Source organism: Mytilus edulis, chromosome 10, assembly GCF_963676685.1.
Source record: "Mytilus edulis chromosome 10, xbMytEdul2.2, whole genome shotgun sequence".
Lineage (NCBI taxonomy): Eukaryota > Metazoa > Mollusca > Bivalvia > Mytilida > Mytilidae > Mytilus > Mytilus edulis.
The window spans coordinates 11,397,597-11,414,808 of NC_092353.1; the positions used below are offsets into that span (position 1 = coordinate 11,397,597).

Sequence of the window (17,212 nt, forward strand, 5' to 3'; positions counted from 1 at the left end):
TCAAGGATATATTTGTAACATATGGAATAATGTGGCGGTATAAGCTAGATTTTCACTCTCGCTTTGGATTCCTAGTTCTTTCTTTATACATTGGGAATAAATATGTGTTATCTTTAAAGCATATCATGCTTTGTCTTATGGGACAATACCATGTTTGTTGTGACGCTTATTTTTAATATGAAATGATTTCCTTGTTCTTGCTTGGTACGATTTAACTATAAAAAGATAAAGGGGGCACAGTTGAATATACATCCAATCCGAATGGGATGTTCTGGACTTTGAAACATTTTAGAATCGTGTATTACCTGTTAAAACAATGTAACAGTATGTACACAATTGGTGAGTATCAGAAAATGGTAAAAAGTCATTTGACATAATGATGTCTTAATATAAGTAGATACACTTGCTGGAAATTTGAAAATAACGATTGAAGCTTTAATGTTTCTCCAGGACAATATATATGTATCTTTCGACGATAAAGTGTATCTAATGTTAGTATGTATTTCTATGGGCAGTAAATGTGGCCCTCTGATAGCATATTTATTCTTGTATTGCTATGAATATCAGTTTCTGTAAAAATTAATAGAAACAGGTCATTGTTACATTTGGTATATACATTCAACAATATCTATCGTTATGTTGATGACATTTGTTCGTTAGATAATCCAGAGTTCTCTAAATATACTTCCGAAATTTACCCCAAGGAAAGTTCGTTAAATAAATAAAACACAAATAGCAGTTCTTTCCTGTATTGATTTAGACATTTCAATATGTAAGAAACGACTCCATATTAAAATTTAGGAAAAAGAGACGATTTTTGTTCTGTTATTTTAATTTTTCTTTTTTGTAGACGGCGATATTCCTTTTATTTCTTCTTGCAGTGTTTATTTTTGTTCGTTTTGTCCTTTTGTGTAGAAGTAGTGAAATCATAGATTTTAACAAACGTAATCGCTACATCACTAGCAAATCATTAAGTCAGGGAATGCGGGTCATACATTTAATAAACTTTTACTAAATTCTTTAATAAATATGAGTATTTGATAACAGACGCTTGGTGTACATGTACCTATAGCAAAATATAAAAGTCGCAAAGTATAAAAAACAGTATGCAATTCGAAACTTGTTAAAGAGACTAGTCGGCCAAACGTAACCAACATATATGCTATCAAGTAATCTTCTGAATTATAGTGTTGCAATCAGATTGTTTTAATAGTTTATAATTTCTAAGAAACAGATAAAAGAGAGTAACAAAATCCTTTTTCTATAGCATGTATTTTAAAATATTACTAATACAATGGTAATTATCGGACAAATACTTAGCAACACGCGTTTGAAGATACATTGATATAGGAAGATGAGGTTTGAGTTTCAATGAGAGAACTCTCCATCAAAGTAACAATTTATAAAAGTAAACCATTATAGGTCAAGTTACGGTCTTCAACATGGAGCCATGGCTCACACCGAACAACAAGGTATAAAGGGCCCCAAAAAAAACTACTAGTGTTAAACATTCAAACGGGAAAATCAACGGTCTTACTGTATCTATGTAAAAACTAGAAACAAGAAACACTAATGAATCACATAACCAGACGACAACCACTGACCAAGATTGCTTACAACGACCTCTACCACTTGACCAAATCGAAATTGTTTATAGTATTGTTTGCTGATGTAAATTATGTTGTTGAACTATCATGTGAATTATAATCTGCACATAAATATCATTTTTTGCAGTTAAATGTTACAGTACGGAGACGAAATGCAACGTGCAAAATAAAATGGTTGATTGCAGACATTTGAATATGACCATAGTACCTAGTAACCTACCAGTTTACGCAACTAGCATCAATTTAAGTAGAAACAGCATACAAATAGTTCTTGGTTTTACATTTCAGTATTTTAAAAATCTAACCGAACTTGATCTTAGTTCTAATTTGATACAATCTATTAACAAGAATGCTTTCCATGGGTTGCATAGCTTACAAAGTTTACACCTGGATCACAATTTCTTACAAGTGTTACCAATTGGAATGTTTGAAAACCTGATTTGTTTGCAGCATCTTTGGATTGATCACAATAAACTACAATATAATCAGGATGAACAAATGACGGAGACGTCCAAGATGTCATCACTAAGGAGCCTTTATTTTGATATATATCCAGATTTCAAGTTTCCCAGCAAATGGTCAACATTAAGTAATTTGACTCACTTGGAGATTTTTGCTAGATCGGCAAAAGTGAAATTCAACAAGGAGATGTTCACTCACATTAAAAAAATACCAATAACTTTTTTGCACTTGGAGAAGGTGCCGTCCATATCGGAGGATTTTTTTGAACACTTTCCTAAATTAGATTCATTATCATTATGGCTAGGTCACGATTTACCTACAAATCCAATTGATCAAGTATTCAAATCTTTTGGGGTATTTAAAAGTAGGAATATGACAAATATTGAAATTGCATACAGTAGATTTGATAACGGGTTTATTCTAAACTGGAACAGATTGAAATATTTATGTTCAATATGCTTGAAACGACTAACATTGCATGATTTATATATTAAAGAAATATCCTTATATGCGATGCAAGTATTTTCGGTTCGAAGCACTTGTCTTGAGTACTTAGAGATTTCTAAAAATCTTTTATTGGACCAAGGGGGTTCTTTGTTTACCTTTGTGCAGAACTTTGAAAATTTAAAAGTTTTGAAAAGTAGTAGTAATAAGCATCATTCGAGAGGTAAACGCTCACAAGCATCAATATTATTTAGTGTCACATTACCACAAACTCTTGAAGAGTTGTATATAGAAGATAACATAGATGACGATTTGGTTGATATTAAATTGATGAACGGTCATAATTTACGCGTGTTGAGCTTCAAGAACTGTAAATTCTGGTCATGCGAAGGTAGTTTCTCAGGAGTTATAAATGTAGAGTATTTTGATATGTCTGGATGGTCATGCGAAAAACTGTCAATCGACTTGTTATATGGTTTCCCAAATTTGCAGACATTGAAGGCCAGTGGGTCACTAGGAAAAGGATTTGCAAACATTGCTCGAGCTGGGTCTTTCTTGAGTAAGAATCTGAAATTGCAAGATATTAATTTTTCATCTAATAGGATAAACAGTATACCAAATGGATTATTTTTGCACCCGTTTGAGCAGTTATCATCAGTAAACATGTCGTATAACAATCTCACAATATTTCCTAAATTTCATGCAAGTATTCAAGCACTAAAAAAAATTGATATGACTTTTAACGGTATTACACACTTCAATGATGAAGACATTGAACAAATTGAAAACCTTGGAGGAGTCGGTATACTCCTGAGAGGTAATCCCTTTCAATGTTCCTGTAAAACATTGCAGTTTTTAAAATGGTTAAGTGAGACAAACCAAGTACAGGATATCTTGCATCTCACCTGTGTAACTGATAAGGCTTCCCGTAGATTTATGTCTGAGGTTATTTCCAACCTAAAGACATTTGAGATTTCATGCAAAACAAAAATCTGGTTGGCGTTTGCTATATTTATAACCTCCATTGTCATAATTGCCACAATAACAACCGTTATAATTTTTCGATATAAATATGCTTTGGAGTACTTTTTATTGAGATTCAAAATGAAAATGAAAAAGTACAAAGAATTCAGACAAGAGTATACGTATGATGCTTTTATATCATACAGTCATACTGATTCGGAATGGGTTAAAGATTTCCATGACAATTTAAAGAGTATGGGATTCGAATTATGTCTGGACGCCAAAGACTTTATTGCTGGTTACGGTATAGCAGAAAATGTGGTCAATGCAATAGATTCAAGTAGAAAGGTTATATTCGTTATAACTGATAATTTCTTAAAGAGTACTTGGGGATCGTATGAAATGGAAATGACCCGTATGCATGCTTTTCAGAAGGGAAGAGAAGACATGGTGATTGTTGTCGTAAGGGATAATATCAAGGTAACAGATATGCCGGAAACAATGAAGAATATGTGGTTTAAAATTACATGTATCCAATGGCCAAACAATGACAACCTGCCATACAATACGGAGGAAATATTTTATGAAAAGATGAAAATGTCTCTGAAAATAAAGGAAGAAACTACTTTGCTATATTCCAGAAATTCAGCCGTATAAAAAGTTTGCCATCATTTCAGAACAATTATCAAATTAAGAAAAAAATCGTTGGTTGGTAGAAATGATATGTTTTTATAGATGTGATAAGAACCATGACACAAGGAAAAGCAGGAGGAGAGCATATCCTCAGGCTATGATTTGTATATAAATGTGGTCTTATTCTTAATACAACTGTTACGTAACGGTTATATATGTAGCCTGACCATTTTCTCTTATGCTTGTAAGCGTATCACATACTTGTTTTCCTTTTGATTGTGTTATAAATCATTTTAATTTTTTTTGCACGGTCAAACTTTTAGTTGTGATTGTTCTTGTGGTTGATATTGCAGAAACACGTGTTGTACTCACAGAATATATTTGTTTTATTGTTGTTTGCTATTAATGTATATCAGAATCAGATATGTATCAAACATATGCTTGATTGATTGATGGTGTTAAACGCATTGTTTAGTTTTATTGATTATTTAGTGTCGGTCAGTTTCTAATCGTGGAGGAAACCAAAGTACACAGAGAGAACAATCGAATTTGTATCCTGTTTTTAGTGAGTGAACTTCTTATGCAAATTAGCTAACCAGTCCGCGACGCATATAAGATAAACATTCCTATCGATTATCGAAACCTGGTGTGCTGTTGTAAATTCATTTGAATGTGTCCGCTGTTATTCTGCGGTACACATGTAATAATGTACTGTTATATTATTCAGTTATGTACTTATGTGCTAAGTTCTCTTGTTTATACCGCATTCCTGTTACGTAGTGTGTCAATTAACCGATATGTTTAACATTGATATGTACGCGAGAGTTAACAAAACAACTAGGTGCAACCAACCATGTATCTTTAAAATGTAAAACATGGCAGTTGTTATCTATAGTCAGTTTCTATGTATTTTAGCGTTTATTTTTGTTGTAGCTCAATGTTTTAGTTGTTCCGGTTTTTTCCCTCTTTTATTGGACGTGTTTCCCTCGGTTTTAGCTTTTTACCCGAATATGTGTTTGCGTTTAAGACCATGTTATGTAAATTCACATGTTATATCATAAAAAATAAAACTATTTAAAAGAACTTATCATTTGGAAATAATGCCTAAAGTTACATCTAAATACTTATTATCAAATCTAAAAAAAAAAAATGCTATTGTTGGCTGTTTTACAATTTAGCATTTAAAACAAGAAGTTTGAATATATTCAGTTAATTTGTTTGCACCATTTAGAATTATTTAACCAAGGAAAAATGGACGAAAGATTATTTTATGACATTAAAACTCAAAGGTCAAAAATTCACTGACAACGCCATAGTTAAAAATAAATAAGACCGATGGACAAACAATAGAAAACAAAACAAAACGTAGAAAACTAAAGACTCAGAAACACAAGCCCACAAACAGCTGGGATTGATCTCATGTGCTCTGAAAGGGTATGAACTGCTATTCCGTAGGAGGAACCAGACGTGTTGCTCATGGAAACAGGATCAGTAGTTAATACATTAAGAACATATCCGCTAGTATATGTTGAAAGGATATTCCACAACAGTGTACCAAATCTTCCTAAAACTTAATGATTTTAACTTGATCTTTTGCAACTATTGGTTTAAAAGCTTAAATCCTCTATCAAGGAATCATGATGGGAAATACAAACCCTTGAATATCGTTTCGACTCCATATATATGCAGGCGTTAATGAATTGTTGCTATATAGAAATGCAACAATTGAAAAATAAATAATGTCTTGTCATAAAATTTTGTTTTCAACCTACGCACATACTCAAATACCAGATGTAAGTCAAGACATGAGGCATATTTAACTGTATCTGTTGTATTCTTTGTATCAAGTTTGATGGCGTAGATGAGTTCAACGTAGTCAACAAATTAAAGCAGAAAGTAAGGTTAATGATTCTTCCTTCCTACCCAGTTCTTGAAAGAAGTCAGTCGCATACAAAGAAGAAGTCGGCAAAAATAGGGGAACAGTTTGTTTCTATTCGAATGGCAATTGTGTGTTCAAAACCACGTCCTCCAAACGTAACAAATATGTTGTTAATCAAGAAATGAATCATCTGTTTTATGACAGATTCAGAGAATTTGTTTATTTGAGTTAGAGTGATGATTTACAAAGTAGAACAAACAAGATAGTTGTATATATTTTGACTATTGTTTTTATAAAACAAAGCAGAACCAACTCGTTCAATTTTACATAACGTTTGGAATGGGAAATATTTGCAAAGTGTAGAAACGTCACATGTTTTAATACTATTGCAAGATGAAAGAGCATTCTGAGAACGCATTTACTCTAAAAGATTTAAATTTTTTTTGATTATCCTCATCTGGTGCACACCAACTAATTTAATTAGTTCCACAAGGAATTTTAATACCTGTTTTGCTTGCTGATAAAATTGACGATAATAATTTAGAAAGAGGTTTCGTGAAAGACCAAGCGATATACTGTTGTTTGTAAAGACACTTTTGCGGTTTAGGTAACCAATATAAAGATGGAAGACCAAGCAATATACTGTTGTTTGTAAAGATACTTTTGCGGTTTAGGTATCCAATATAGAGATGGAAGACCAAGCAATATATTGTTGTTTGTAAAGACACTTTTGCCGTTTAGGTATCCAATATAGAGATGGAAGACCAAGCAATATACTGTTGTTTGTAAAGACACTTTTGCCGTTTAGGTATCCAATATAGAGATAGAGATGGAAGACCAAGCAATATATTCTTGTTTGTAAAGACACTTTGCAGTTTAGGTATCCAATACAGAGATGGAAGATCTAGTTGAAATTCTAACGAAACAAAGAACATGATATTTATCAAAGGGTTTTACCGTTCTTTAAATAAAAAAAAATGAAAATAAAATCAACTTCATGTTGAAGGTTTCGATTATAATCCAGTCATACGATACAACTTCGTATGAATTCGGAAGATTAAATAAGAGAAAAAAACTCATTGTAATGTAAATCAATTAAATGCAATTGGGGTAATCATTATAAATACAAGGAAGGACACAATAAAACTCCTTAAATTTCGCAATTGAACTTTTTGATAATGTTCATGTCGGAGTGTAAAGAAAAATCACGAAGCCACTGAACTCAAAAAAGGAAAAGTCAAATCGATGGGTCCCTAATCAAATGACAATGAGTCAAAAGCACAAACACATCAAACGAATGGAAATTAACTGTCATATTCCTGACTTGCATTTTTTATTAAATGTATTTCCGCATGTAGAAATGGTTGATTTAACCTGGTTTTATGGCTAGGTTAACATGACATCTGTATGTTACAGCCGACTTTAAGACTTGGTTTTTTTCTCTAATTGTTGAAGGTTGTACGGATGCCTTTAATTATTGACATCCACATTATTTGAACTTTGATGGATAGTTGTTTCTTTGAAAATCATACAAAATGTACTTCGATCAACGCTTTAACACCCATATGAAATTACAAAAAGCACAAATTAATTTTTATGTGAGTATAAAGTAATTATTGTATGGCTAAACTGATTGGACAGACTAAACTGGTAAATGCCTTATCTTTTCCTTTAGATATATAACAAATGATAAAAACTGCTCACAGTTACTTTATTTGATCTATGGCTTACAGTTGTGTCATTGGCAATAGTACTACAACTCCGGTCTATTTCGTATATATCATTTGTTTAGCAGATTTTTTTTTTTTTTTTTTGGGAGGGAGGGAAATGTGTTTCACCATCTTAGGTTTGATAAGCAGAATACAAATAAGCAATGTATAAACAGATTTGTTTGTCTTTTAAAAAGAAAGAGTTTGGTATGAGGAAACGGACGAATTACTGTGCCAAATTTTTTTAAAATTTAACATGTACAATGAAATAACAAAAAAAAAACATTATTGAACGTAATACTTTCAAAGACGGTGAACAATACATGCATGGTGTCCTTTTGAACTTAAAAGAAAATCAAGGTAAACACTATCTAATTATATTAGAATAGTACTATACACAGAGAAGTTGATAGGCATGGGACATACATTGGTCTGCATACAAAACACTGATACTAGTATCTGCTCACTTAAATTTTCTCTCAATCATTTAGATTAAAGAATCATGAACATTATTAATATTATACTTCTTTGGATCGTAACAGCCTTAAAAGAAGGTAAATTAATTCATTTATTTTATTTATTAGATATAGGAAGATGTGGTGTGAGTGCCAATGAGACAACTCTCCATACAAATAACAATTTAAAAGGTAAACCATTATAGGTTAAAGTACGGCCTTCAACATATTTCCAGTGGATATTCAGTAGATCATTGATGACTGTTTAAGGTTTAGACCATGTACATTTCAACTGATATATGCGATGTCTTCAATAGTTTACAAAACACTTACACTTACACGTTTATCGTCATGTTTGATGATCAAATTAACACAATTTGTCTGTGTTTGTTGATTACGCAATGTTTGGTATTGTCTTTGCATTTTGTACGGTTAAATATATTTGTATTTATTTAAGCGGTTTTTATATGTGACTTACAAACAGGAGCTAGCAGTTTTTGTTTTACGATATATACTAGTATAGATTGAAAATTTACAAATGTGTTATGTTCTACATTGGTCCATATCATAAGTTTTGAATTCTTAAAGGAGCACTAGCTATTAGATATGTAAAAGAAAAATTAAGAATGATTTATTTTTGTTTCAATCATTAATAAAAGACTTCAGACATGATCTTCTTTGGAAGAAAGATAAGAAGTTAGCAATATCCTCTTACTCTACATTCCGCTATATAGATGAGGTTCTTTCACTAAATAATTCAAAACTTGGTGACTATGTTGAACGCATCTATCCCATCGAACTTAAGATTAAGGAAACTACAAATACAGTTAAGTCGGCCTCATATCTTAACTTACAACTAGATATTTACAATGATAATCTGTTGAAAACAAATCTTTACGACAAAAGAGATGATTTCAGCTTTCCAATTGTGAACTTTCCATTTCTAAGTAGCAACATTCCAGCAGCACCTGCAAACGGGACATGGTAGATTGTGGTTTGTCATAATGTCGTCTAATCTTTTATTACCAAACGTGACTTATTCCCGATTGTGACTGTTTTGCTGAGTGTAAATTCGCATTACTATAAGACGTGTTACGGTACTTGTCTATCCCAAATTCATGTATTTAGTTTAAATGTTTAATGTTATATTTGTAATTCTCATCGGATTTTGTCAAATGTGTTGACGTCTTTTCTATTATATTTATGTGTTATGGAAAGAAAAATTAATCACCGCCTTCATTTATTAGATTTAATTTTGGTCAACGTAATCTGTACGATAATTTACGTTTCAAGTTGGATTCATAACAAACTGGACATATATATACTATAGTTAATTGCTATTAATAAGTATTGGAATATGCATTGTGTTTAAATGCAATATCAGTATTTAGTTCTATTATAATCATTAATAGTTAATGATTATATGTTACTTTTGAGTTATAGTTTTTCATATGCGACGTCATTTTTCTGCTGTTTCAGAAATTTCATAAATTCAAATGTGACGTATTTTTGGTGCCTTTTCGCCATCGTATGTGACGTCATTTTTTACTGCGTTGAGGCCTGGACTGAGTCGGGTGTGTCTATTCTGTGTTAGTCTTTGCATTATGTATTCGTGTTTGTTTTCTGTAATGAGTTAATACTTCAGTTTCATTATGTATATCTGTTATATTCATTTGATAACATTTACTGTTTGCAATAGCATTAATTGTTCTAAATAATAAGGATGTTCTTATCCCAAGCATAAACACATAGCCGTATTTGACACAACCTTTTTCAACTTTTGATCTTCAGTGCTGTACAACTTTGTACTTTTTTTCACTTTCGATCTTTTATATCTGGGCGTCACTGATGAGTCTTATGTGGACGAGGCGCGTTTTTTGCGTATTGAATTTTAAACCTGATGTTTTTTGTTATCCATTAATCATGTGTTTCTTTGTTTAATACGTTCTCCTATTTATTTGTTTTGTAGTCCTGTAATATTATGTTGTCATGTCAATGTTATATTTAACATACCCTTTAAAGTGCGAGGTTTGGCATGCCACAACACCAGGTTCAACCCACCATTTTTTCCTTTAAAAATGTCCTGTACACAGTCAGGAATATGGCCATTGTTATATTATTGTTCGTTTCTGTGTATGTTACATTTTAACGTTGCGTCGTTTGTTTTCTCTTATTTTTGAGTGTAATTTCACATTGCGATATGACGTGTCATGGTACTTGTCTATCCCAAATTCATGCATTTGGTTTTGATGTTATATTTGTTATTCTCGTGGGATTTTGTCTGATGCTTGGTCCGTTTCTGTGTGTGTTACATTTTAGTATTGTGTCGTTGTTCTCTTATATTTAATGCGTTTTCCTCGGTTTTAGTTAGTTAACCCGATTTTGTTTTTTGTCCATGGATTTATGAGTTTTGAACATTGGTATACTACTGTTGCCTTTAATTATATATATCTCCCAATTGATACAACATTCCAGTGCTTGCATTTCTTATCATGATTTTCTGGATAGAGGGTTGCTGCTCAAAGGAAGCTATTAAACCAAGAGTTCCAAATGGGGAAGTTGAAATCCACCCTTCGTAAATTTTACGGACGCCATCACGAGTTGGTGGACCGTTATGGAATAACCGTTACACAAATTATATCGGATATTTCCTTACGTCGTTACTACAGTCCCCTTTCCTTTCATGAATGTGATCTACCGAATTAGACTATCTACTGGATTTGTTATCACATAAGCCACAAGACGGGTGCCACATATGGAGCATGATCTGCTTATCCTTCCGGAGCACCTGAGATCATCCCTAGTTTTTGGTGGGGTTCGTGTTGCTTATTCTTTAATTTTTATATCTTGTGTCATGTGTACTATTGTTTGTCTGTGTGTCTTTTTATTTTATTTTAAGCCATGGCGTTGTCAGTTTATTTTAGATTTATGAATTTGACTGTCCTTTTGGTATCTTTCGTCCCTCTGTTATACCAGTATGATTCAATTTATTCAAATTAAGTAAAACATTCAGAATGATCTATTTACTTGTGAATGAATAATTCGACCTCATTGAATCCGTATTCATGTGAACTAAAATATAACCCCTTAGCTAGAGATGGTTAACTCAATCATTGGTCATGCTAGGTTATTTATAGGGAAGGATGTCAACATTGAAATGGGAAACAAATGTAAGTCATTTCATTGACTGAGTCGATCCACAAAAAATCATTCTTATACAGGTAATAACGATACTTACGACATATTTGTAAGCCAAGGCCGTCACGATTAAATTACACACAAAGTGAAGCTACGCATTAGCGAGCCTATACCCTTCAAATTGTTTATTTAAAGGATTTTATAACTTGAATAAATATTTTACCGGATTATGAATCAAATACGAGATTTTGAATCACATCAATGAGCAAGTATTTGACAGGTAGTGCCGCGTTAACCAATACGAAAAGAGTTGTTACAAAGTTTAATGTTCTTTTTGGTTTATCTGAAGGATTTTGATGAACTGTAATTATAATAAGGTTTGTAAAGATCTTTTATTTGTCTAGTATTTACATCAAAAATTATATCAATACTTATATTTTTGCAGCTAAAGGTAATAGCAATGAAACGAAATGCAACGTTCAAAACACCATTGTTGATTGTTGCAATTTAGCTTTCACCACAGTACCCAGGCACCTACCAGTAATTGCGACTAATCTGAACTTAAGTAGAAACAGCATCAAAATAGTCGAAGGCTTTACCTTTCAGTCTTTGCGATACCTCACCGACCTTAATTTGGAAAGAAATGGTATACAGTTAATCGAGATAAATGCTTTTCATGGGTTAAATCGTCTACGGAGTCTACATCTCAGATCCAATTTTATAAAATTATTTCCCGACGACATGTTCGACAGACTGAATGGTGTGTTAAGCTTGAGGAACAACGTCATCTGGTCTTGTAAAGGTGGCTTTACAGGAACTATACATGTAGAGTATTTTGATATGTCTGGATGGAGATGCAAAAAGCTGTCATTTAAATTATTATATGGTTTTCCAAATTTGAAAACGTGGAAAGCAATTGGGTCACGTCTAGGCCCTGGATTTGTCAACACTGCTGGAGCTGGGTCTTTTTTAAGTAAGAATCTGAGATTGCAAGATATTAATCTTTCGTCTAATATGACAAACAGTATACCAGATGGACTATTTGTGCGGCGGTTTCAGCAGTTATTATCAGTTAACATGTCGTATAACAACCTCACAATATTTCCTAAATTTCATGCAAGCATCAAAACATTAAAAATAATTGATTTGACATTTAACAGTATAACACATCTCAAAAACAAAGACATTAAACAAATTGAAAAGCTCGGAGAAGTTGACATATTCCTGAAAGGAAATCCCTTTCAATGTTCCTGTAAGACATTACAGTTTTTAAAGTTTTTAGGTCAATCCAAACGAGTACCGGATTTCTTAGATCTGACATGTGTAACTGAAAAGGCTTCTAGAAGGTTTATGTCTGAAGTTATTTCCAACCTTAAGACATTTGAGATTTCCTGCAAAATGAAATTCTGGTTGCCGTTTGCCGTGTCTATAACCTCCATCATCATACTTGCCATGATATTAACCGTCGTATTCTTTCGATATAAATATGCTGTTGAGTACTTTGTATTGCGATTTAAAATGAAAATGAGAAATTACAAAGAATTGAGGCAGCAGTATGCTTATGATGCTTTTATATCATACAGTCATGCAGATTCAGAATGGGTTAAAGATTTCTATGATATGGTAAATAGCACGGGCCTCGAATTTTGTCTGGACGCCAAGGACTTTATTGCTGGTAACAGTATAGCAGAAAATGTGATCAATGCAATCGATTCCAGCAGAAAGGTTATATTTATTATAACTCGTAATTTTCTAAAGAATACTTGGGGTTCGTATGAAATGGAAATGACCCGTATGCATGCTTTTCAGAAGGGACGAGAAGACATGGTGATTGTTGTTGTAAAGGATGAGATAAAGATAACAGATATGCCGGAAATATTAAAGAGAATGTGGTCTAAAATTACATGTATCCAATGGCCAAACGATGACAACCTGCCATACAATACGGAGGAAATATTTTATGAAAAGATTAAAATGTCTCTGAAAAAGAAGGAAGAAAGTACTTTACTGTTTTCTAGAAATTAAGTTGTATAGAGTGTTTTTCGTCATTTCCTAACAATACTTATATTAAAATTGCGAAACATTTCTTTGGTGAGTAGCAAATTCTGTTTATATAGATGTGATAAAAACAGTAATACAAGAGAGAGCGGAAAGTGGACAAACGCAGGCTTAAACTTGTTTATAGATGTAGTTGTATTCAAAATTCTACTTTGAAGTTTATCACACGGTTTAGATGTTGTCTTACAATTTACTTGAATGCTCTTTAGCGTCTTTCAATGTTGTATTTATATTAATTGTGCTATAAATCGTGTCTGTTTTTTTGCACGGTCAAAATTTTATCATAATTGTTCTCGTGATTGATATTGCAGAAACATGTGTTTTAATATTTGTTTGATTGTCGTTTGTCATTTGTGTATATATGTATCAGAGATGTATCAAAGCTAACTGAACATATATAGGTAAATATGGATTGATAATTGTCTCATTGACAATCATACCAGATCTTCTTATATCTAAATAAGTACAGCATAATGTGAGGACAAACTAATATTCGCGTATGCTATGCTTAATTGATAAGTGGTTCTAAAGTATGTCATTGGCAGTTCTTGTTTTATCTTCCCGTAATAAATGGAAATGGTATTTAAATGTGCATATTAATATGATTACTTGTTACCTTATGCTTTTTTTAGAGCAACTCATTCGTTATTAAAAAATGTTCAGTTTAAGATTGCTTGTAGGATTCTACCATTGTAGACGCTAGAAACTGGGGAACAATGTTCACAATTTTTGGAAATGTAATGTTGTATAAAATTGTTTGTTATCCATTATATGTTGATTAAATATTATGACAGTTTCTAACGTTTCAATGCATAAAAGTAATTTTGTGTGTGTCTAAGTATGTTATTAACACTAATACATGTAAACAAATGCTCTGGCTATTCAACTTATATATATACATATGTTAAAATATTGCCCACAAAATAAAGCATGGTTGGTTAGACTTCTGAAATATATGTGTGTAGATGGGATTTAGTTTAACTAGATTTATACATTGCAACAACATTACTTACTGTTTGATGTTAGGTTCAAAAGGCATTATAAAGGTTTTTGGGGTGTTTACGGATGGGGTTTTATGGAACTATTTTAAGTTTGGCATTTAAATGTATTAGTATCGAAGATTGTTACAGTAACGTTGAATCGATGTTCATCACATCAGTTTCTTTGTTCCGGACTATATGAGTATTTGGACAATTTAGTTTTTTTGTTTTTTTGCTCTTTGTTGAAGGCCGTACGGTGACCTATAGTTGTTAATTTCTGTGTCATTTTGGTCTCTTGTGGAGAGTTGTCGCAACATGGCAATAATACCACATCTTCTTTTGTTTTGTAATCAATGAATTTTGTAAAAGATTTAACGACTGGAGAATTTCAGAAAAGGTATCAAAAGTTCACATGAATAATGTTAGCGCTTATCTGTATATTATGAACATTCATTACTATATAAATAAAATGTATTTACTTTCAATTCTAAGTTTACTAATCGATCCATGGTGGTCATTGATATAGTATACAGACCCTCTATATTTAATAAACTCTGTGATCGCCGTGGATAGTTAACTTGAAAATGATAGCAGATACAATTCTGAAAATACACTTTATTCGTAGTATATGTATGTTCAAAGTATACAGTTTGTTTATGTGTTACATATTTGTTTTTCGTTTATTTTTTGTACATAAATAAGGCCGCTAGTTTTCTCGTTTGCATTGTTTTACATTGTCATTTCGGGGCCTTTTGAAGCTGAGCATGCGGTATGGGCTTTGCTCTTTGTTGAAGGCCGTACGGTGACCTATAGTTGTTAATTTCTGTGTCATTTTGGTCTCTTGTGGAGAGTTGTCGCAACATGGCAATCATATCACATCTTCTTTTTTTTGTAATCAATGAATTTTGTTAAAGATTTAACGACTGGAGAATTTCAGAAAAGGTATCAAAAGTTCACATGAATAATGTTAGCGCTTATCTGTATATTATGAACATTCATTACTATATAAATAAAGTGTATTTACTTTCAATTCTAAGTTTACTAATCGATCCATGGTGGTCATTGATATAGTATACAGACCCTCTCTATTTAATAAACTCTGTGACCGCCGTGGATAGTTAATTTGAAAATGATAGCAGATACAATTCTGAAAATACACTTTATTCGTAGTATATGTATGTTCAAAGTATACAGAAAAACGCAAACCGGAAGTCTAATCTGACTTAAAATTTCGTCCAATGACGGGAAAATATCCGGATGAGTTTTTTCTCGTTTTTCTCCCAAAATAACTCAATCTGAGTAATCATATAAATGGATGACAAATGCAACTATGCACTGTACCTATAGGACACAGAGGCGTGTTGATTAATTTATTGTGGAAAGAAGAGAAGCGACACCCAAAATGAGGTCTTCTCGTTTAATAGTATAGATATTTAACATTGCCATTAAAGTGCGAGGTTTGGCATGCCACAAAACCAGGTTCAGCCCACCATTTTTATCTTTAAAGATATCCTGTACCAAGTCAGGAAAATGGCCATCGTTATATTATAGTTCGTTTCTGTGTGTGTAACATTTTAACGTTGTGTTTCCGTTGTGTCGTTTGTTTTCTCTTAGATTTGAGTGTGAATTCACATTACTATAAGACGTGTCACGGTACTTTTCTATCCCAAACTCATGTATTTGGTTTTGATGTTATAATTGTTATTCTCATCGGATTTTGTTTAATGCTTCGTCCGCTTCTATGTGTGTTACATGTTAATGTTGTGTCGTTGTTCTCCTCTTATATTTAATGCGTTTCCCTCCGTTTTAGTTTGTTACCCAGATTTTGTTTTTTGTCCATAGATTTACGAGTTTTGAACAGCAGTATACTACTGTTGCCTTCATTTATCTATATCTTCATCATTGAAAAACGCTTAAAAATACCGATTTCATGTTTTTAATACACACGATAATGTATATCAAATTACATACCTATTTTTTACTTTTACCACACATAATATACATATGGAAATTATCTTTTCTATTTCTGGTGAGAAATTTAATCTAAAGTTTAACATTTTAAATAATTGTGACTTTCCTACTATATGATCAATGTTCTTATCACCTGTGTACTCTGTGTGTAAACCACACCGGCAAAAAATGTTCGGACTCGATGGTATTTAACATTCGGCGCAATGACTGAACATTAATAGACAGAAGAATGACTGCACATCCTTATTTTTTTTTTATGATATCGAAGAATATATATACAAATACAAATATTTTCTATTGTGAGATGCAATATTTTCTACAACCGTTCTATATTAACAAAGAAATAAGTAAAAATGCACGTCAAAATGACAAATGGAGTGAACCTTGCCTCGAAATTGTTTAATTTCTCGGTAAATTGTTCACATTGTACGGAAAGAAAGGTACGGGAAGATAGATACTGACACAGAGATTGCAAGACTTGTCATTATGAACATCTCAATACTTGTATTTCGGAGTATGGAACGAAAGAAATGGGTCATGTCAAAATGGAACTGGCCGGTTTTGTCAATGTTTACCACCCAGTTTAGTTATAGATTTCACAATGCATAACCCGGTTTGGTATAATAAAAAAAATCATAATCGCATTACATTATAATTGATAATTTAACTTCAGCGTTAAAAAGGAGTTTTGTGGGTCGTTGGAAAACAAGTTCTTTCACATGGCAACGGCTTATTATTTATATGATCAGTCCCAGACTAAATAAATAATAAGCAAACACATGAATTACTACTCTTATAGAACACAAATAATTTTAATTTTACTTTGCATTCAAAATTTTTCAAAAGCAGAATAGATAAAAATGAAGGTTATAACGCAAATTGAGGTTAAAGCTCACAAATATGCGTTTTCTAT

General features: G+C 32.3%; 2 protein-coding genes across 3 annotated transcripts in view; both read left to right on the forward strand.

Annotated features, from left to right (window-relative positions):
• The window catches only part of LOC139493396 (toll-like receptor 4), an 82,771-nt gene that overhangs the window by 22,021 nt on the left and 43,538 nt on the right, over nt 1-17,212 (forward strand). Inside the window, exon 2 of one of the 2 annotated variants that reach the window (XM_071281773.1) lies at nt 1,735-5,192. The exons of the other annotated variant lie outside the window; for it this stretch is intronic. Coding sequence (XP_071137874.1) covers nt 1,735-4,133 — 2,399 coding nt within the window. The 3' untranslated portion in view covers nt 4,134-5,192. Of the gene's footprint in view, nt 1-1,734; nt 5,193-17,212 lie in introns of those variants that run through there. 2 annotated transcript variants of the gene reach the window in all.
• On the forward strand, nt 11,741-14,406 carry LOC139493397 (toll-like receptor 4). Its single transcript, XM_071281774.1, has one exon. The coding sequence runs from the start codon at nt 12,032-12,034 to the stop codon at nt 13,313-13,315; it is 1,284 nt and encodes a 427-aa protein (XP_071137875.1). The 5' UTR covers nt 11,741-12,031; the 3' UTR covers nt 13,316-14,406.

What these genes read in the sequence shown, in the direction of transcription:
- LOC139493397 (XM_071281774.1), top strand. Translation starts at nt 12,032, where the DNA reads ATGTTCGACAGACTGAATGGTGTGTTAAGCTTGAGGAACAACGTCATC.